Genomic DNA, 23,015 nt, shown 5'->3' on the forward strand with positions numbered 1-23,015 from the left:
CGTTGAAGTTGCGTTAGGGACAACACTCAAGCTCTCTCTCGAGCTAACACAGCAGTGAAGGAAGAAGATTTAAGCTTGTGCTGCTGAAGAATTGGGTATATTTTGTCTACAGTGTCCATTGTTTATGTCTGATCATGTTTAATTATCCTTGTGAAATTAATCCTACTTAAATCGGAGTAAAGTTTCTCCTAAAGGGACAATGGTCACCACTAAGTATATTCCACTCATTTCATAACCGTTCACTTACAGGTGGGTGCTGAAACCAACATTGCACTAACTGGTGGGTAGTCTCAGAAATGGTGCTTCCAGATCAGTATTAACGCACACAGGTGGGGCAGCATGGTATGCAGTCGAGGGGAGCTTGACTGTCCTGTGGGTAAACCGAGGGCTTCAGTATCCAGGTCTGCAGGTCTAGCATCTTTCATCACCACTATACTCAGACGAAGAAACTTAAAAAGAAATTAAGAGGCGACACCGTCAAAGAGGGCTGACCTGAGGTGGGACCCGCCTTTTTTTCCCCCCTTAGGTTAGTGTGTAAAGTTCATGTTGCCCTATTGAGTTCCTGTAAGAGGGGAAGGGGGCAGAATCAGAACAAGAGCTACAGTGTTTCTTCTTCTGTGAATATGAAATAAAACACGTCCACACTCCTAAGCAAGACTAAAAACAATTGAATTCATGGGCTGGGGGAAATAAAACCATTTTTGAGGCTGGAACTCCCCATGAATCAGGCATGGAGAACTTCACAGGAAAAGATAGACTAAAGAAAATGACATTTTCCAGTGGGGAGTCTGTATAGAGGTAGACGCTTGGTACAGTCCGTTAGTGGTAAAGAGCTATTGATACTGGTGATACAACCATCTTGCTTTTAACACAATTAATTTTTTCTCCATTCCACAGGAGTCATATTTATTGGTAAAAATATTTGCTGGTCCAATAAAACTAGTAATCGTATTTCCTACTTCATGCATAAGAACACTCTCTCTCTTTCTCTCACCCTGACCGGAAAGCAGTCCTTACACATTGACTCCAGTGGGCTTGTAGGATTGGCTCTTCCATCATTTATAGATCATTCTGTGTAAGGTCATTGTGTAGTGACCAATCAGGATTGGCACCTGGCATGCCTGTAAATTACTCTTTTTTTTCACAGGCGCACCAGTTTCATAGGAATAGAATTTTTTAAAATTCTATTTTAAGGTGGGAAGTATATTTAGAATAACAAAGTTATGAGCAACTGAAAATGGATGGCTCTAATAAAAACTGTTAGGCAACCTTAACATGGAGTAAATAATCATTTGGTTTGCGTTGTTCATTTTACACTTGAGACATCCCACTGTGCCTTACAAAATGGGAGTCAAATTGCAGACACAGTGTCCAGCCTTCTCCTGGGTTCATTGACCGCCCTCTGGCAGATACCTGGGGGGCGGAAGAGCCTGTCCCTTTTTTTACACCTTGCAAACACTTGCACAGCTTGTCATACCCATAAAATCTCATAGATTTAAACTGAGTTAGATACTGATTGTGCTGTGACTGTGAAGGGAAACTCCACTATGTACTTAGCTGTTGCTCAGAGACTGAGCCTTGGTCTTGAGAACCAATTTAAATGAGTGAGAAAAATATTGGCTATTTTCGGAGATTTATACCTTCTGCCTATGCCTGTGAGCTCCTTGAGCCAGACACCATGTCTTCCTCCATACTCTGCTGCCACTCAGCAAATAATCTAGTAGACCAGCCACCAGGAACAGAGGGACTTGGGTTCTACGTATCTTCTGAAGGGCTGCTCCACCACAGAGCCTCCCTTAAGTCTTGTGATGCCCCGCCGTACTGCCCAGCCACTGCAGTGTGCTGCACAGGCATGTTGCTTTAGAAACAAATCTAATAAAAATAAATTAAAAATAACTCTCAGATGTCCCTTAGTGCAAAGCCCACTGCTCCTCTTGGGTTTCCCTGAGGCAAATGGTAACATAAAATATGATATCACAAGCTAAGAAATAATCAAAATATTGTATTGGGGACAGTTCCACATGCTCCCTAGCCATGCCTCTCTGAGTGTGATGGGGTAACAACATTGACACAAAACCTTATCTCTCTCCTTCCTCTCCTCTCTCAATGCACAAGTCATCCTGTAACCCATTCACTCCTCCTTTCTCTCCATGCAAGAAACACGTGGTATAGCTTTCATTTAAAATAATAGCTTCAGTTTTGTTGCACAAAACATCGTGTTAGCACAGGAGGTCAAGCCAGGTTTCCTTCTGTTGATCTGATGAACTTAACACTGTGTGTTTTTCCTCTCACTCATCCTCCCTTGGTTGAGTCACCAGTTTGGTCACCTCTACCACTATGTATCACCTAAATTCCATTGCATCTGGTGAGAAGATGTGAGTGTACATAGTGTGTTGAGCCATTTTCAGCAGGATGAGCAGAGTCTACTGGACATTCATTGTGAAGTGTAGCTAGACTCCATCTTTCTGGAAATAAACATTTGCACATTAGCTCTCTACTGCAGAAGGCGGGGGGGAAACTTGAATGCAAATGTTTGCTTTGAATTACATTGTGGGTCGATCGATACTGAACTTTTCTTTTTATTCTGAAGAGAGAAAAGCTATTCTTCTTGTCTGTAGGAGAGGTCTCACCACAGTCAGAGCTGGAGAATTCTGTCCAGGCCTCACTTGAACGTGCAGATAAGGAGATAAGGATGGCCCTGAAGAAACTCGTGGATTCCACATCACTGCATGTGACTCTTCCTCCAAGCATGAGAGGAAAGGCTGGTGGCTTTGGCGTTCTTGAGTCCACAGCTTCAGATACAGAAAATAGACATCCTGTGATAGTTCATGAAGTCAGCACGCAAACCCAAAGTGCTGGAGGTCATGGTAGGTTTGGGTTGAGTTTGGGAAATGTCCTGTGGATGTTAGACACAAATGTTGCCCAGACCAAAAAATGAAGCTCTTCTCAATTCTATATTTCTTTGCGTTCTAAACAGAGATGCAAGATACAAAATTCATTCACCACAAATTGTGGGGGTATCCAGACCAGGGCTCGTGATGTAAATGGGGGGCATTTGCAAATTTGGATCTGAAGCTGAGTTTGGACTTTGAATGTCCCCAAAGTTCATGGATGGGGGATGGTTCCATGTCTGGGGTTTTAGTATGAGGTCATCCTGAATATATTATTTGTTTATGTTTACTGAGTGTCATAAACAACATGGTGATTCAGGCCTTTCTACTTGACATGCCTTGGCTAAATGCTACAGACTTTTTAGGCTAGAAGGGTATTAAGGATTCATTTGCATTCAGTTTACATTGTATCCCTAATAGAATTTTGGGCATTTTCTTCACGAGTAAAAATAATGCTCTGTATAACTAGAGTCAATTTATGTCTTGCAAAGAGAGCAAAAGCTTTCATGTTTGTGTTCCTGTACGTTATTTTTAAAAAATGTTAAATACATTTCACTTCTTAAATCTTGTCAAGAGCCTGGTGAATATCACAGCCCTTTCATTCTTCACCTTTACTAGCTGCCATAATAACTAGAGAACCGCTTTGTCTAACCCATTGTCATTTTGTGTCAAGTCATCATAATTGTTCTTAATCCAGTGTGGTCTTAAAGGGACACAGTCAAGTAGCTTTCAGCCCCCAAATTTAGATTTTTTGTTAAAAAAAATATTTTGTTACACAACATAATGAGCGTGCAAACATTTCGTGGAATCAGAATAAATTACATGAAAATGTTTGGGTGCTACTTATTCAACGTCTTTCCTCTGCAGTGTTGGAAACCCAAAACAGTAGCGTTCTGCCAGTGCAGGAGAACCAAAAAAATGATTATAAGCAGAAAGTGAAACAGAATAGTTTAGTTCCTTGACAGTAGCTCAGGGGAGTGCAAAGAAGGAAACCAGCAGCATACAAAGGAGAAAAAGTAAATTAAGTATTTTTAAAGTTCGTTCATTTTCAATGACTTAAGACATTATTAACATGGGTATGTGTTTTTTAGAAATAGATGCTTATTATCTTGACATGTGTCCCTTTGATCACCTGATTTTGAATAAGAACAAGAAGGCAAATATTTCAATAGCACTGATAGTAAGAAAGCATTGAAGCTCCTACTCATCGGTGAACTGTGGCCGTTTGTTGGATGCCATGATATAACGTGCTTTCTAGTAAAGCTGCCCAATTAGCTTACTAGGAAGAGTCACTTCTCTTTCCAATACAAGCCATCACTAATGGTCTCCCAGCCACCCTACTAAAGAATGACAATGTTTCTCTTCCTCTGTACTTTGCACACTTCCATTGCACACAGGAGATGGCATTCTTCACCCATATAGGTAACCCTGATGGTACGTATCACAAGATGATTAGTTCTTGCTGGAATAGACTATCAAGCCCATTTTGGAGGAAACACCTTGATTGAAGAACCCACCCATCTTTTCATTTCGTAATATTTCTGGTAAAGAGATTCTGGACCTGATTCTGCTCCCACTCCTAGCAGTGTAAATGAGGAGAACTTCCATTGAAGTCAATGGAGTTATAACAGTGTAAAAGGTTTGACATCAGAACTAGGCTCTCTTTACAGTAGTAGCACATATTAGGGCCTGATTTTTTTTATCTCCTTTGCACTGGTTTTACATCAGTATAATCCTATTGACTTCATTGGAGCTACTTCTGATTTACACCAGTGTGAGTTGATAATCAGTCCAGTAATTGTTGGTGTACCCTAGTAATGGAAGCATTGAAATTTATCAAGAGTCGAAATTTGTCATTTTCATTCAATCTCCAAGCTGGAGGACAAACTCAGCCGACTATCTCCCTTGAATGTATGTAATTAATCAACTTATTTGCTTCACACATGCTGGAGTTTTTTTCATTTCTATTTAAATTTTCTTTGTACCTTTCCTATTCATGCCTGGGTGTTTGCTCACAACAAAAATCCTGATGCTTTTGCCGTCACCCATATTCAAACATAGATAATTTTTATTTCACTGAGAACACTTCATTTCACATAGTCCTCTGAAAAGGGCCAAATTTTCCTCTTAGTTATGGTGAGTGAACCCCACTGAAGTCTGATGGGATGTTCTGCTGGAACTCAGCAGAAATTCATCTCAAAGATGCGCCCTTGGTTTCAGCCGTGCTCTCCTATGTAACTAGTCTAACAGGTCCTGTTTTCGCTGTCAGGCAAAGAGCAAGACAGCACTGGGAAAATCCCGGAGGAGAAACTGAGTGAAACAAAGTCAAGCCCAACCACTTCGCAAAAAGAGACGACTGCTGGCGCTGCAGGAGGTCAGGAACGCACTATTCCCATTACCAGGTAAGCGTAAATGTCATGACGCTCAGAGCGTTGAATGGAATTCTGAATGTGTCTTTGTCCTTGAAAAAGCTGCCCTACTATGCAGTTCTCACTAATGTTGTAGCTAGTAGCTTGAACTGAGCTGAGTAGATTTAACATAAGAACGACCGTACTGGGTCAGATCAATGGTCCATCTAACCCAGTATCCTGTCTTCTGACACTGGCCAGTGTCAGATACTTCACAGGCAATGAACAGAACAGGGCAATTATTGAGTGATCCATCCCCAGTCATCCAGTCCCAGTTTCCGGCAGCCCCAGGTTTAGGGACATCCAGAGCATAGAATTGCGTCTCTGACCATCTTTGCTAATAGCCATCGATGGACCTATCCTCCATGAACTTATCTTATTCTTTTTTGAACCCAGTTATACTTTTGGCCTTCACAACATCCCCTGGCAATAAGTTCCATGGGTTGACTGTGTGTCGTGTGAAGTAGTTACTTGTTTGTTTTAAAATTGCAGCCCATTGATTTCATCAGGTGAACCCTGGTTCATGTGTTATGTGAAGGAGTAAATTGCACTTCCTTATTCACTGTCTCCACATCATTCATGATTTTATAGACCTCTGTCATATCTCTCCCTCCCCCCATCTCTGTTCTAAACTGAACTGTCCCAGTCTTTTTAGTCTCTCTTCATATGGAAGTTGTTCCATACCTGTAATCATTTTTGTTGTCCTCCTCTGTACCTTTTCCAATTCCAATAGATCTTTTTCAAAATGAGGCAACCAGAGCTGCACACCGTATTCAAGGTGTGGCTGTCCCATGGATTTATACAGAGGCATATCACAATGTTTTCTGTTTTACAATCTATCCCTTTTCTAAAAGTTGCTAACATTCTCTTAGCTTTTTGACTCTGTGTTCTCATTTTTGAGGGGTAACAGCTAATTTACAACTCATTATTTTGTATATGTAGTTGGGATTATGCTTTCCAATGTGCATTACTTTTCACTTACAAACATTGAATTTCACCAGCCATTTTGTTGTCCAGTCACCCAGTTTAGTGAGATCCCTTTGTAACTCTTCACAATCAGATTTGAACTTAACTATCTTGAGTAATTTTGTATCATCTGCAAATTTTCCCACCTCGTTGTTCGCCCCCTTTTCCATTTATTAATATGTTGAACAGTATGGGTCCCAGTACAGACCCCCCGGGGTACACCACTATTTACTTCTCTCAATTCTGAAAACTGACCATCTATTCCTACCCATTGTTTGCTGTCTTCTAACCAGTTACTGATCCATGAGAGGACTGTCCCTCTTATACCATGACTGCTTACTTTGCTTATGAGCCTTTGGTGAAGGACCTTGTCAAAGGTTTTCTGAAAGTCCAAGTACACTATGTCAACTGGATCTCCCTTGTCCACATGTTTGTTGTTTCCCTGAAAGAATTCTAATAGAGTGGTGAGGCTTGATTTCCTTTTACAAAAGCCATGTTGACTCTTCTCCAACATACAGTATTCATAGATGTGTGATAATTTTGTTCTTTACTATAATTTCAACTTGCCTAGTATTGAAGTTTGCTGTACCGGCATGCTAGGATCACCTCTGAAGTCTTATTTTAAAATCAGCATTACATTACTATCCTGTAGTCATCTGGTTGGCTGGTTTAAGCATAGGTTAACCACCACAGTTAGTAGTTCTGCAATTTCATATATGAATTCCTTCAGAACTCTTGGGCGAATAGCATCTGGTCCTTGTGATTTATTACTGTTTAATATATCAATTTGTTCCAAGACCTCCTCTACTGACATCTCAGTGTGGGACAGTTCCTCAGATTTATCACCTAAAAAGAATGGCTCAGATGTGGGAATCTCCCTCATATAATTTGCAGTGAAGACTCATGCAAAAAATTCATTTAGCTTCTCTGCAATAGCCTTATCTTCCTCGAGTGCTTTTTTAGCACCTCAGTTATCCAGTTGCCCCAGCGATTGTTTGGCGGGCTTCCTGCTTCTGATATACTTTAAAAAAATTGCTGTTCGTTTTTGTGTCTTTTGCTAGTTCTTCTTCAAATTCTTTTTTTGGCCTACCTAATTATGTTTTTATACTTGCAAGAGTTTATACTCCTTTCTATTTTTCCCAGTAGGATTTGACTTCCAGTTATTAACCACCTCTTCTACTCTCTTGGTTAGACCCAGTGTCATTTTTTTGGTCCTCTGGCTTATTTTTTTTTCATTTTGGGTATACATATAGTTTGAGCCTCTACTGTGGTGTTTTAAAATACACCGCTACCCCGATATAACCCGACATAACACGAATTCAGATATAACGCGGTAAAGCAGCGCTTCAGGGGGGCGGGGCTGCACACTCCGGTGGATCAAAGGAAGTTCGATATAACCCAGTTTCACCTATGACGCATTAAGATTTTTTGGCTCCCGAGGACAGCGTTATATCGGGGTAGAGGTGTAGTTTACATGCATCTTGCAGGCATTTCACTCTTGTGACTGTTCTTTTTAGTTTCTATTTTTCTAGCATCCTCATTTTTGTGTAGTTCCCCTTTTTGAAGTTAAATTCTGCTGTGGTGGGTTTCTTTGGTAGTTTTCTCCCTGAAAGGATGTTAAATTTAATTACATTATGGTTGATATTACTGAGTGATTCAGATATATTCACCTCTTGGATCAGATCCTGTGCACCACTTAGGACTGAATCAAGAATTGCCTCTCCCCTTGTGGATTCCAGGACTAGCTGCTCTGCGAAACAATCATTAATGGTGTCTAAAAATTTTATCTCTGCATCCTTCTTGAGGTAACCTGTATAGACAATATGGGGGTAATTGAAATCTCCCATTAGTACTGAGTTTTCTGGTTTTGTTTCTTTAATCTCCCTGAGCATTTCACAGTCACTGTCATCATTCTGGTCAGATGGTCAGTAGTATATTCCTATAGCCATGCTGTAATTATTCAAGCTTGGAATTTCTATCTGTAGACGTTCTGTGGTACAGTTTGATTCATTTAAGATCTTTACTATATTTGACTCTGTTTTCTTTTATGTCTAGGGGCTACTTCCCCACCAGTGTGACCAACCCTACCATTCCTATGTATTTTCCATCCTGGTATTATTCTGTCCCATTGATTATCACAGTTCCACCAAATTTATGTGATGCCTGTTATATCAATATCTTCATTTAATATGAGGCATTCAAGTTCGTCCATCTTAGTGTTTAGACATCTAGCATTTGTAAACAAGCACTTATAAAATTTGTCAATATTTAGTTATTTGCCTCGTGCAATGTAATTGAATGGGACTCTCTTTGTTTGACTTTCTCTTCAGTTCCTACCTGTACTTTATTAACTTCTATCCTCTCTTCTTTAGTAGGCTATAGAGCAGGGGTCGGCAACCTTCGGTACACAGCCCATCAGGGTAATCCACTGGTGGGCCACGAGACATTTTGTTTACATTGACCATTCGCAGGCACGCCCCCCCGCAGCTCCCAGTGGCCGTGGCTCACCATTCCCAGCCAACTGGAGCTGTGGGAAACAGCCTAAATTTGGCCTCCAGGTTCTCTCCTCCTATGTTTCCCTTTTTCATTGGTACCTACATGTACCACAACCACTGGCTTTGTCCCAGCACCGCACATAAGTCTTTCCAAATGTCTTGAGAGGTCCCCAGTCTTCACACAAGCAGGCAATTTACCATGCCGTTCTCCTGGTCATCACCCAACTAGAGAGTATAGATATTTCTAATAATCGAATCCCCCATTACTGTTACTGGGGTTTAGTATGATCTTTAAAGTGTTGTGCAAGTTTGTCATATGTCAACAAGACAGAGGAGAGTGGAGAGGTACCCTACACGGGGAGTAATTAAGTCCCCAAATCAAAACTATCCTGGAATCGGTTTTAAGTAAATATTGATCTCACTGGTAGTTAAACACCCAGAACAATGGCAAGATATAATCCTAAAAGGCTGTATTAACCCTTCCGTTTCATGCGTGTGAAATTCATTGCTTGTATTTGGAGACATGAATGCACATTGCAGGCAGGGGCGGCTCTAGGCATTTTGCCGCCCCAAGCATGGCAGGCAGGCTGCCTTCGGCGGCTTGCCTGCGAAGAGTCCGCTGGTCCCGCGGCTTCGGCGGACCTTCCGCAGGCAAGCCGTCGAAGGCAGCCTGCCTGCCGCCCTCGCAGCAACCGGCAGAGCGCCCCCAGTGGCTTGCCGCCCCAAGCACATGCTTGGCATGCTGGGGCCTGGAGCCGCCCCTGATTGCAGGGAGAACAGAGCAGCTAGAGTTTCAAAACACATTTATGTTGTAGCTGGTTCTGTTTGTGCCAGGGACAAAACAAAGCAGGGTTTTTCTCTGCCATAATTTATATCCTAAAATGTCCATGATCAGTGAATAATAGTAGCACCACTTGGCTCTGATTACTATTATTCTATACTCCAGCTGGTGGGGATGTCTTTTAACATGTCATTATGAGAGTGAGTGAGTGAGTGGGAGGCATCTGAGGATGCTGTGGTCTGGTCTGTTTAAGTTGCATTGTAGACCCTGCATATTATTGTCTGAGGTGAAGGCTGTCTGGGTAATGACTCTGCCTCTTGGTTTATGTGACAAGAACATCAGCAGTCACGGAGGGAGCAGACTGGTGTAGAAGAGAAGGGGCAGACGTGGTCTGGGATGTCCAGAGTCAAATTTATATTGAGACCACAGAAAGAACCTGCGTTTATAAAACAGAGGAGAAGAGCGCAGCAAGTAAGAAATTGCATCATTTTACCCTTCTGTCTCAGTTCCCATGGTCGTCTCATTGTTTTGCCAACGGCTGCAAATTTATCACAATATTTGGTGGCTTTCTTAAAGCTCCAGCTCAGGTGAGCTTGAAAACTGGAAGCCTAAAGGGTCAAAAGCCAATAAAAAGAAGTGCAGATGTATTATTTTTTAAACCTCATGGTTTTTAAGCCAATCACGTGACTTTGGGGGCCTCTTGGGTTGGCAATACTTTGAGCAGCTCACACAATGTAATCGTAACTCTCGCTCGCTGATCCCCAGCTTGAGCCTAACATAACTGAGCTCTCTTTTAAGCAATCTAAACCCTTTTGTCTCCCCAGGCCCGCCATTTATGCAAGTGACCATTGAGGATGTGCAGGTTCAGTCTGGGGAGCTTGCCAAATTTCATGCGGTTATTGAAGGAAATCCCCAGCCTACTGTTGCATGGTATAAGGTAGGTAGAAGATATTTCCCATAGCGGATGAGTGCCACAGAAAGGAATGGTGTGAAGAGAAATTAACAAATAACGGAGAAGTTAGAAAACAATTGGCCGTAAGGGACTTTTTTCCCCAGCCATAATAGGCTTAAATAACCTCCTGTATTTATCATTGGGCCGAGAATGGCTGGTCTTATTTGCAGGCAAAGAAGTGATGAACCTCCAAGGTTAAAACTTGTTAAGTCAATTAAGGAATAATACAAATAATAATACAAATATAGGGATGTAGGAATTGCCGGGCTGGGTCAGACCAGTGCTCCATTTCATCTAGTACAGCTGCTTCAGAGGAAGGTGCAAGACACACAGTGGGACTGGACAATTATGGAATAACCTGGCCATAGAGGAGGCTTCTTCCTAGCTCCTGTGAGTGAGAAGTGGGCTTGTAAAGGTCATTGCCATTAACTGAGAATGAACCAGCAGTACAAAACGGGAAATGTCTTCCCATTGTCACGGAGATACAGCTGACATTGCTGGACTATGGCTGACAGGCTTCCAGAAGACTTGCACAACAGCAGATCTTTACTGTGTTAATGATAATAATTTATACATCTATTGCATCCTTCATCTGGGGATCTCAAGAACTTTGCAGTTATTAATTAAGGCTCACAACACCCCTGGGAATCAGGTAAAAAGAATCCCCACTTTACAAATGGGAGACACAGGTAGATTAAGAAGTTTTTCCAAGGGAACAAAGGAAGCCAGTGTCAGAATAAGAAATAGAACCTAGGAGTCTTGATTCCTAACCCTCTACTCTAACTACTAAACCCCTGCTTATCCAGACTTCTTTGGTCTTGAAATTGAGCTGGAAATCTCACACAAAAAGCCTGTATTATGAGACTTCTGTTACTATTTGGTAATGAATGGACAATACTGAGATCTCCACTTTTTTGTGGTATTTCTGCTTTTGGTCTTGGCTAAAACCGAGAAGTTGGGAATTTTAAAAAAAGGCTTCAGATTTAGATTTGTAGGCAAAGGTTTGAGTTCATTCTTATTTTATCTGCACTGGGTTTACTCCGTCCAAGTTGCTATTGAAAACAGAGCATCAGTACCAGGGCATAGAAAATTTTCTCTGGAATATAAGCAACTCCTATATTCTAAGTGCACAGTAGATCTCCATTTTAACTACTGTTGTTCTGCCTAAATCGGTGATACTCAGACTAAGGCTCACCAGCCGCAAAAGGCTCTTTAATGTGTCTCCTGCACCTCTTTGCGGCACATGATATTAAAACACTGTGTGATTTTAATTATAACCAATCAGGATGCTTTCACGATGTTATTAACTGATTAATTTATCAACTTGCACTAAATTATTAATTTATTTGCTGTGAGAATAATATATATACAAAGAAAGAGAGAGTAAATGAAACAATGAATTCACACTAGTAAGGCTCTTTTGGGTAATGTTGATCGCTAATTTGGCTCCTGAACCCCTGAGGTCTGAGTATCACTGTTCTAAATCCTTGCAGTGTACCAGTACCTATTTCACCCTGGCACTTTAATACTGAAGTAGTGTCTCATTTTTCCAGGATAATTCCTTGTTGGCCGACAGCAACAGGATCCATCAAGTGAAAGAAGGCACAACGTACTGTTTGATCCTGGACAAAGCTTCCCCAGAAGATGGTGGCATCTATACCTGCATTGCCAAAAATGCAGGAGGGGAGGTCTTGTGCAAAGCAGAGCTCGTTGTACATGAGGGTAACTTCATTTCTTAGGTTTGATGTATTGGCTCCCCATGGCCACATGGCCACATCCACAATTGTGGGGTGCTGACTTGTGTCTGACGCTTAGGCTTCTGGGGGCATATTCCAGGGTTATTAGCACCTTGCTAGCTGGAGCCGCTCTAGGGCTTGGTTTGTGGTGTACTGTCTAGATATGCTATTTACACCAGCTGAGAATCTGGGTCCCTGTGTTTATGGAGCCAAACACCTTCAATAGCCTAATTCTAAACAGAAGCTTGGAAAATGGATCATATTATTTCCCGCAAAACATTGTCAGCATGATCGTTTTGCATGTTGTGCCATGGCCGTGTTGTCTGAACACTACTACTAACTTTTTCTTTGGTTACCAAAGCCAAGAAAGACCAAGTGACCAAGAAACAGAGCACCCGAAGAAAACTCCATTCCTTCTATGAGGTGAAGCAGGAGATAGGGAGGTAAGTGTGATTTTTCACTTTTAAAACGTCCTTGCAGGAGAATGAATAAATGCCTGTCTGATCTCTTTTAAGATGTAGAGAACTATTGATCTAAAGTCGGCATGCTCCACAAACTGTAAGGAAGGGGGCTTCTGTCCCTGCTGTCTGGCCAGAGCATGGACCAGGACTACTGCACTCCTGAAGAAGTTGTATCCCTCACTTGACCATGAGGAGGGTCTCCAAGACATGGACGTTTGAGGGCATATGCAGTAAAAAGGGAGGACACATTCCATTGCAGTGGAAGTGTACCAGATTAGGAGCAGCCTGAGTATCTCACTCCTCGTGGGGTCCCGGTGGAAAGGGGAGGGGGGACAGCTTTTCTTCAAGGGGCAAGGGGGAAATGGAGTAGCCAGTTTGTGAAGCAGTATTCATCCCAGTCTTGTGACAGGGAAGGTGTTTCCCTTCCACTCACAGGAAAATTCGCATAATGCCGCTAATGGGAGAAACGAAGCAGAATACATGATGGTGTGAGGCGCTATGAAACCTGAGTGTGGGGTGACCACCTAACTTCTGAGAGGAGGCCTGAGTGAATTGTGGAGGCCTTCCCAAACACGTGCCGACACATTCTGCGCATCACCCCAGGCTATCACCTATTTTGTTATTCACATCTTGTTTTATTCATCCCTATTTTTAGTTAAGCATCCAGGCTGCATTCAGGTTTGGCACAAGTGGGCAGAGTTCTCGTTGAATTTCTTCTCTTGCTGAGCCCACTTATGCCAGGACTTAATTTGACCCACCTTTTCTTTTTGCCCACTTTGCAATACAGTAGTTAGTATGGTAAAAACCATGGCTGAAATCCTAGTCCTGATGAAGTCAATGACAAAACTCCCATTGACTTCAGTGGAGTCAGGATTTCACTCCATGTCTTCGGTATTGTGGGATCTCAGTGCTTTCCACAAGTGCAGTATAAGTTCACTGCTCTGCATTTTTCCTTCACTTCTATGCATGCAACTGCATTGGATTTCACTTGAATACCATTGACTTCAGTGGGTTTATACCCAAGTAACTGAGGGCAGAACTGTGCCCAGTTTTGTAAAGTTTTGCCATGTCTAAAGCACGGGAGTTGATGGGATTGTCATCCCTGCTCCATGTGGGCAGGGTGTTCCCTGAGATTTTTAATAAAGGGTGGAAGGGACAATAAAACACTCTCAGTGTGTACCCCAAAGTTGGGTGAAGTATTACTGTGTAGAGAAAACAGCGTTGATAGGCCAAATTCTACCTTTTGTCACACCCGTGCAATTCCATTGACTTGCTTTGACACTTGTGCAACCCTGTTGAGTTCAGTGGGGCTGTACAGCTATAATGGAGGGCAGAATTTTGCCCCAAATACGTTATTTTGGCATTATCTTGGTGTGGAAGACCCATGAATGTGTACCTACAGACACCATGTCTGTCCACCAAGAGTGAACCTGGGGCCTTCAGCACACGGCCCTAACGCTGGAGCTGAAGGTGTAACTGTTAACTGGCAGTGAATAGCAGGCTGTTCAGTTTTGGGGGGGCAGTCAGCAGAAGGAAACATGATCTCACACACAGTAAAGTCAGATAGTTACATTAGGCTGAGTTTAAGGTGAATGTGGAGGGGAGGCTTTGAGAGAGGATTGCTTGGGGTAGACAATGAATGCAAGCGTCATAAATCTGACATACAGGATGATGCAGGGCAAAACCTCAATGTGGTATATTTCTTGATTATGTACAGGGGCTCTTTCAGCTTTGTGAAACGGGTTGTGCACAAAGGGAACAGAGTCTCCTGTGCTGCCAAGTTCATACCTCTGCGAAGCAAAACGAGAACCCAGTCCTACCAAGAGAGGGACATCCTAGCCACGCTCTCCCATGATAAAATTGCCCAGCTGCTGGATGAATTTGAAACAAGGAAAACCTTGGTTCTGATTTTGGAGTTGTATCCTTTTCTTCCCTTCTTTTTCTCAGATAATGCTGGGACGTGCCAGTTAAGGGAAACCCATGTCAATATGAATATAACCATTTATATTTTTCATCTGAGCTAAAGGGACATATTTGCACAACATAAACATATTAAAGATTGTAAGCTGCTCAGATACAATGGGAATGGGGGCCATATAAGTACAAAGGATGGGTGGATTCACAATAGAAAAAGCTGTTTTAGAAAAATACCTCTTGCACCAATTGATTATATCATGCCAAAGCACTTTACTGAAATATGTGAAAGCTGAGGTTCCTGCCCCAATGGGATTATAGCCTAGATGGACAGTATGCAAGCACAGAGGAAAGATGGTGAGGAGCAACCAAACAACATGACTAACAGGAGAATTTTAGCACAAAGCAGCTTGTTAATTCCATGGGTTTCAGTTAATTTTTAAGGAGCAAAGATTTTCAGCGGTTCAGTTTACCATTTCCCATAGGAGGACTTCCCTAGCTCCTTCTGGATTGGAGGTTTTTTATAACAGACCTTCAGACAATTCCTGGCAAAGAGAGAGGATTTAACATCACCAAGGATATGCTGCCCTCTGGGATCTATTCTTTTTTATTATCAGAGATTGTATTTGTTGCAGAATGCTAGTAAATGATGATAATAAACCAATGGTCTTTGTTTTCCTTAATGTCCTTGCTAGGTGCTCCAATGAGGAGCTCTTGGACCGTTTATTCAGGAAGAATGTTGTTACTGAAGCAGAGGTACCAATTTCTTGTCATTTTAAAATTTCAAAGTACGGTAGGTGCACTCTAGAATTCATTCTGGTTCTACAGAATATGGCTGTTTTATTTATACTATCCATTTTGAGTATAGGGACTATCTCAGAAACATGTGATATCCGTCAAGTCAGAATGAATTAAGTGCCTACCCTGAAACTTTCATTCCCAGTGATAGCTTCTCAACGGAATAAAATGAGAGGCTGAGAGCTTTTGATGATAAACATGTGCTCAGCTAAATTTTATATTTCCTTGTTAGACCCAAGAACATATTGTCTCTGTAACACTACCACTTTCCCACACCACAGGTTCCATCATGTAGCTTTCATGTGTTTTGACTTGTGTAATAATTTCATGTTCACTAGGGATTGTTTTTTTCTTTCACTCCTGGTGCTCCCCAAGCCAAGAACTGAGATGGTCTCCTCTGAATTTTTACAGTCCATTCTAGCTCAAAATATAAAAGCCCCATAGTCTGTCTTGTTCTGGAACACAAGTCTCCTACATTTCAATGGCTACTTTTATTTTTCTCAGGTCTTAGAGGAAACATCAGATAAAATTACCTTCTCACTGGGCCTGGATATTAAATCCCCACCCACAGCGAAATTTTACTCGTATTAGGATCTGTGCCTGGTCTAAAAAATGGCTTTCGAACACTATTTAAAAATGTGTTTGCCCAGTCTACACAGACCAAACGAACTGTATTAGACAAGAGCCTGCGATGTAATGTTGAAATCTGGATTGGAATTTCCCCCAAAGTTTGGGGGTGTTCATATCCCCTGTTAAGTTCATCTCTGTTTGTAAAGCTCAGGCTTCCTAATATCTGGAAAACTCTGGTGTGGAAGGCACCATTTAGGGTATGTCTGTGCAGCTCATGTGAGCAAGCCCCCAAACCTTGATCAAGAAACTTGTAAGCCTAGGAAATGGGGATGGGCTTCAGAGCCCAAGATCCAGCAGGAGCTGCAACTACAAAGTGCTGTCTACACAGCTATTTTAGAGAGCTAGTATGAGCCCTGGTAGCCCAGCCTGTGCTGGGAGGCTTGTTGTCATGGGCTGTGTAGACACACCCTTAGTTGTTGTGTCTGAATTCCATGTTCTAATGTTTAGTTCCCTGTCTGTTTCACATAAACTAGTCTAACTTTAAAAGTTTATTCCTTTTTGTAGAGGTGGTACCACTAGAGCTGGTTGGAAATTTTTTCACTAAATATATCTGTTTCTCAGATCTAGAATGGAATTTCACTGGTGGGGAGAGGTCCATATCCAGGTCCCACTCTAGAATTGCCAGTAGATGAGAGGTTAGGACACTGATCTGGAATGTGGAGGTTTACATACTCCCTCTGAGTACCATAATTGTAGAATATCAGGTTTGGAAGGGACCTCAGGAGGTCATCTTGTCTAATCCTGTGCTCAAAGCAGGACCAACCCCCAGTCAGATTTTTGCCCCAGATCCCTAAATAGCCCCCTCAAGGATTGAACTCACAACTCTGGGTTTAGCAGGCCAGGGCTCAAACCATTGAGCTAGCCCTCCCCACCTCATTGGGCTATTGGCTATTCTGGGGTGGCTGGAGCTTTCTCTCATATGACTTGTGGCGTATTTTGTGAAAAATTTCAAAAGGTCTCATTTTTAATCTGCACTGGAAGGAAAACAACTTTTGAAACCTGGAAACTTTTCACAGAATGGAATTGTTTTCCAGTCAGCCTTAACAATTGGTTCAAGCTGTATTCCCCATATTACTTACAGAGAATATTTCTGGAATTGGTAGTCCCTCTGAAATGTGAATTAAAAATTTAAATAGACCCACCGTACTATTCAAATGAAAATGTTTTGTAACTGATTTTGATTTTTAAGGTCAAATTATACATCAAGCAACTTTTGGAAGGACTCAGCTATCTCCATAACCATAATGTACTTCACTTGGATATTAAGGTAACCCGCAAAGGAAAATCCACCTTATCTTAGCCATTATAGCTTGTAGGTCAGGAGACTGATGTGCTTTATTCAGACTATATATTAAAGATTTACTTATATCTAAAAATAATGCCCTTTTGCAAATAAACGTTCTCCATGTTTTCTGATTCATTAGCCTCCAAATATCCTGATGGTTTATCCTGAAAGAGAAGACATTAAGATCTGTGACTTCGGGTTTGCTCAAAAGATAAATCCATCTGAGCCTCAGTACAGCAAATACGGGTCTCCAGAGTTTGTCTCCCCAGAAATTATCTCTCAGTCACCGGTGTCAAAAGCATCTGATATTTGGTAAATTGTCACTTTTTAAAAAAGTTATAGCACCAAACAACATAACTTTGGGGCTTCAGGGTGAATTGATTGATACATTGAGAACATGTACTGTAGAGGGTTAAACACATTTCAAACATGTATGTATTTTAATTTTGCTGGGGAAGGGCCTTATCTTGTGAGTTGCTAAGCATCCTCAGTTCTGCTGAAGTCGTGGTGTAGTACTGAATGTCTGATATGTAGAAATACCCAGTGTTGATCATATACAAAATATTTCCAATGCAACATCTGGCTAATTGCTTGAAGTGGTAAAGAAATTGGGCTTGTAATCTATTTATGCAGGATAAAGAATCGTTGTGTTTTTTTAAAAAGATAGTAGAGGAATTTCTACCAGTGCTTTACTGCAGAACTGGTACAATGACAGGGACAACATAGAGTTAAAAATGAAAGTTGAGCAATTTAGAGGATAAGGGGACTTGAGGCAGAATGTTAAGGACTCTGATTTTTCTCTGTTTTTGATAAAATGTATTAAACGCTAATGGGAAACTATAAAACAAAATCTGTTTTTAAGAGATATCCAGTAGGTAGTCCAGCAAAGCCACGGAAAGCCAGAACTGACATTCCTGATACATTTACAGTAAAAAAAATAAAGAAAAATTAACACATTTCTTCTTTATATGTAATAAAGAAAAAAAATTTACACAAACCTGATTTTTTAAAAATCCTTCCTAAGTCACCTCTAAATAAATTGTGCAAAAATTGTTTCCTGTACTATTTAAAAGAAAAATCAGGACTAATGCAAAGGAACAGTTAGAATTTGCCTTTAAAAAGCTAATCCTTATAGAGCAGGTAAAGAGGATCCTATTGTACAGTTATTTGGGTTATTGTCACTTGAAATGAAGGAAGCTATATGGTGAGGTAGGGGAAGAAGCAAGAACAGTTGTCTGATATAAGTATGTTTCTTTTCTTCTCAGGGCTGCTGGAGTCATCAGCTATTTAAGGTAAACAATCTGCTTTAAGGGTCCTATTTAGCTTTCCTTAATCCTGACTCAGGTAAAACTTCCAGTGACTTTAGTAGGAGTTTTGAGTGAGTAAAGAGTGAGGTGGTGGTGATTGTTATTTGGTAATTTATTTAATGTGTATGTTACCAACAACATGCTAAACACTTTCAGTTCTAAAGATGATGTCCCTGTTCCAAAGAGCTGACAGCTTCTATGAATATTATAGTCAGTAACCGTCATTTACTTTGGGTTAAGTATTTCACAATGACCCATACAATCTTATGGATACATATTTTGGCCTTCCCTAATGTAAAGGCATGGGTCCACGTTTACATAGCTAAGTTGCAAGGGCGGTTTTGAAAATCAAACCCTTAATTTTTCTGTTCCTCAGATGCCTTATCTGTAAAATGGGGATCAATAATTTTGCAAAGTGCTTTGCAAGCCTTGGCTGGAAGATGTTATAAAAGTGCAAATATTACTATTACTTGTGCTGCGTATCTCTCATTTTGAATCTGCCTCCCATTTTAAAACCTGTGTCATGCATTTGTGCTTTTGGAGGGTTGAGCAGCAATCAAATACTAACAAATCATGTCTCCTTTTATTTTATAATGTTAATACAATAAGCTTAACCTGCAAGTCTCCATTTGCTGGGGAAAATGACAGAGCAACCCTTCTAAATATCCAGAATGGGACAGTTTCATGGACTATCCCTGACTTTGTTCACCTAAGTGAAGAAGCGAAGGATTTTATCAGACAGATCTTACAGCTCTCTCCTGAGTGAGTACATTTCTATTGTTTTCCAAAAATATTGTACGAGATGTTTGTGGGATGAGCTGCCAGTCCTCAGCCAATCAGACCTACCTTCACTGTGAGAAGTACAAAATTTGGACAAGTTGGTATGGTCAGTTAGTATATCAGCCTTTTAGCTCTGAAGGCAGCTGGGTTCAAATCCATATTTATATAGTCACCAGAAAACTGCCCTGAAGAGTTTATAATCGAAAGATAAGAATGTGTATAGCAAGTAAGCAATGTGTCTTGATGTTATTACACAGGTGGGTGTTCAAAAATTGTTTGAAAGAGAAGTTGGTTACTATGGCGATGACGGCAATATAAGAACCTAAATAGAATAGCATACCATGTTAATTAGGTTGTTCTGGAACGCAGCTAAATAATAATAATGTTCCAAGCATGGGAGAAGGCAAGAAATTGGGAGCTTCATTTTCTGCTCTGCGTGACTGGTGTCTCCATTGTTTAGGCTTATCCTGAACAGGGCCAGTCGGAGGAGGGGCCAGTCGGGCCATTTGACCTGGGCCTCAAGCTCAAAGGAGGCTTCATATTTAGACACTTGTTAATTTTTTGGCATTTGATACGTTTTGCAACTTGTTTTTATGCAAAATGTGACACACTCTCTCAGCTTAGAGCTGCACATTTAAGCAAATAAGAGATGTGTTTTGGTAAAAAAAGTACATTTTTTGCAAAGAAAAAGGCTAGAAAAGCATTTGTTAAATAAAAAAAATCAAATTATGTCTCACGCTATTTTTGGTGCCTTATTTTGTTTTCATGTGTCATTTTTTATTTTTATTATGGTGAGGGGCCTCAAAAGCTGGAAGTGGCCCAGGCCTCTCCGGACCTCTGAGAGGGCCTGATCCCAAATAGCTACCAGTGTGGAAGATTAAGCCAAACCCACTGTTAAAGGTGCCCTCTGTGACCTGTAATGCAGCCTTCCTTATTAGAAACAAGTCAGTCATTTAGGGGGGAGGGATAGCTCAGTGGTTTGAGCATTGGCCTGCTAAACCTATGGTTATGAGCTCAATCCTTGAGGGGGGGCACTTAGGGATCTGAGGCAAAATCAGTACTTGGTCCTGCTAGTAAAGGCAGGGGGCTGGACTCAATGACCTTTCCAAGGTCCCTTCCAGTTCTAGGAGATAGGTATATCTCCATACATATATATTTCTGTTTGGGCAAAGCCTGAACTGCAGAGACTCAAGTCAAGTGCAGCATAGACCCATGAAGCATGGTCTTCCCCTGTGGTATCATGAAGGAAGGCACTGCAGGCCCTGTAGAATGCTGTGGTAACTTCCATGGTCCCTGACTTGAGGGACCTGCAGGAAGTCTGAGCATTGGGAAAAATACTATAGGTTGAAAGAGAAGATGTGTTTTACTGTTTAGGAGAAAAAAATGGCTTAAAAGGGATCATTCTGGTTGGCTGGTTGGCTTTACTGCCCACTAACAGAACCTGGCTGGTATTGTTTAAAGTGACTTCCAGCTCAGCTGTCTTAAGGCCCTAGCTAGAGAGCAATCTGGGTGGCACTCGATCTGCAAGGAAGCTACCCGCCTTTGGGTTTGTCATGCTGATGATGACAGCTGAAATGTGTATCTCTTCTATCATCAGAGCCAGGCCTAGTGCTTTGGAATGTCTCTCACACGACTGGTTCTTGGTAAGTTTGTTTGGATTTTACCCAATCTCTCTCCCAGTCAGCTAGCAACTGTGTTTCTCTCTTAGAGGCTAAGCGCCCTGTGACCCTGGGTTTGGGACCTGCAGTCCTTGATACTGTGTCTGTGTATATATATGATGAGGGCCTGATTCTGGTCTCATTGGAAATTTGTTCAAGATGTCTTCAGATTGGTCCACAATGGGAGACAGAGCCAACACTAAATAAGGATTTCAAGATTTGGCCAATTGCAGTTAAACAACAGGACTCTTCCTTGAATTAAAATATGCTGTGTCCCCTGGAGAGTGAAATCTAACCAGGATTATAGGAAGGGGTTTCCTACAATAGCAGAGGACTGGATTTGATGACCCAGGAGGCCCCTTTTAGTCCTATGTATTTGTGTTTCTAAATCTTAACAGCAGCAAAGAATCCTGTGGCATCTTATAGACTAACAGACGTTTTGGAGCATGAGCTTTCGTGGGTGACTACCCACTTCATCAGATGCAACGCCATTGAAAATGTCACTGAGATTTTGTGACCAGTGTTTTTTCCCCTCATTCTTCTTTTTTGCAGTGTAATCTCCCGCTAGAAGAAGCTCATTTTATTAACACAAAACAGCTGAAGTTCATTGTGGCTCGAAGCAAGTGGCAGGTCAGCAGACCTCAGTCTTTTTTGCTCTTTCTGTCTAGCTATGTTTTTAAAAAGGTCTCTTGGAGACTGCAGCACAAGTGCAGGATGTGCAGCCGAGGTCTCCTTGGTGTGCCTCTGAGAAAGGAATATGGTCAAGGGGAAAAGGTTCAGTGGATGTGGCAAAAATAAGGTATCCAGGCTGAAAAAATACAGGTCTTCCAGCTCTCACCAGTGTTCTGCCTTCTGTGGCATGATCCAGCCCAGGGCACTGAAAGAAGGAAGCCCCTTCTGGACAATGAGTAAAGACACTGAGCCTGAGGTCACCAATGACTTCTGAATGTTAGATGACTTGTCTCGTAAGCTACAAAAAGACTTTCTGTGCTTTGATGCACAAAATGAGGGGGAGGGATAGCTCAGTGGTTTGAGCATTGGCCTGTTAAATCCAGGCTGGTGAGTTCAATCCTTGAGGGGGCCACTTCAGGATCTGGGGCACAAATCAGTACTTGGTCCTGCTAGTGAAGGCAGGGGGTTGGACTCAATGACCTTTCAAGGTTCCTTCCAGTTCTAGGAGATAGGTATCTCTCTTATTATTATAAATTATATTATACCAAAGACCAAGAGTGAAATCCCCGTACAAACATCAATGGGAGTTTTGCCAACTGATTTCATTGGAGCCAGGATTTTACCTCAACAATTTGGATACCTGTATTTTAGTGACAGGTTTCAGTGGTAGTCATGTGAGTCTGTATCAGCAAAAAAAAAACAAGGAGTCCTTAGGCACCTTAGAGACTAACAAAAGTATTTGGGCATAAGCTTTAGTGGGCTAGAACCGACATTCTTAAGATTGATGTGAGGATGGGGTTGGGACTCAGGAACTTCTGATTGCTGATCTCCTCTCTGAGTCTGATGCATTCTGCCAGTAGGAACAAGTTCTTTACCTCCCAGCCTCACTTATTCCATTTGCGTAAATTGAATAACACTGCCTATCTCAAGGGTATGTTGTGATAAGCTCATTAGCTGATATGTGTAAAGCACCTTGTAGATGAGAAGTACTATGTGGGTGCTTATTATTATTAGCGAAAACCTCTGATAATCGGTCTTTGAACTTCGGGCCATTCTCCCATTCCCCTTTGTGTTATATAACACATGTGGAATATGGGTATTTACATGAATTTAAATGTTTTATTCATTTTAAGGCCTACAATCAATAGCAATACAGAAACAAAAGGGTTCCCAAAGAAACAATGAAGTACATAATAACATAATGGAGCACACGGGGGTCCGGCGTCTCTGCTGATATACGTCAGCGGAGCTGTACTGATTACAGTGGAGTTACGCCATTTT

The 23,015-nt window shown here is 41.5% G+C and overlaps 1 protein-coding gene across 1 annotated transcript in view; it reads left to right on the forward strand.

Annotated features, from left to right (window-relative positions):
* OBSCN (obscurin, cytoskeletal calmodulin and titin-interacting RhoGEF) overlaps positions 1 to 23,015 on the forward strand; it is a 297,128-nt gene that overhangs the window by 250,613 nt on the left and 23,500 nt on the right. Inside the window, exons 117-130 of the mRNA XM_039523906.1 lie at positions 2,619 to 2,867; positions 5,161 to 5,293; positions 9,876 to 10,012; positions 10,366 to 10,478; positions 12,047 to 12,215; positions 12,591 to 12,672; positions 14,408 to 14,608; positions 15,300 to 15,360; positions 17,222 to 17,299; positions 17,457 to 17,629; positions 18,583 to 18,609; positions 19,234 to 19,386; positions 21,002 to 21,047; positions 21,615 to 21,692. Coding sequence (XP_039379840.1) covers positions 2,619 to 2,867; positions 5,161 to 5,293; positions 9,876 to 10,012; positions 10,366 to 10,478; positions 12,047 to 12,215; positions 12,591 to 12,672; positions 14,408 to 14,608; positions 15,300 to 15,360; positions 17,222 to 17,299; positions 17,457 to 17,629; positions 18,583 to 18,609; positions 19,234 to 19,386; positions 21,002 to 21,047; positions 21,615 to 21,692 — 1,700 coding nt within the window. The remainder of the gene's footprint in view (positions 1 to 2,618; positions 2,868 to 5,160; positions 5,294 to 9,875; positions 10,013 to 10,365; positions 10,479 to 12,046; positions 12,216 to 12,590; positions 12,673 to 14,407; positions 14,609 to 15,299; positions 15,361 to 17,221; positions 17,300 to 17,456; positions 17,630 to 18,582; positions 18,610 to 19,233; positions 19,387 to 21,001; positions 21,048 to 21,614; positions 21,693 to 23,015) is intronic.

Source organism: Mauremys reevesii, linkage group 2, assembly GCF_016161935.1.
Source record: "Mauremys reevesii isolate NIE-2019 linkage group 2, ASM1616193v1, whole genome shotgun sequence".
NCBI lineage: Eukaryota > Metazoa > Chordata > Testudines > Geoemydidae > Mauremys > Mauremys reevesii.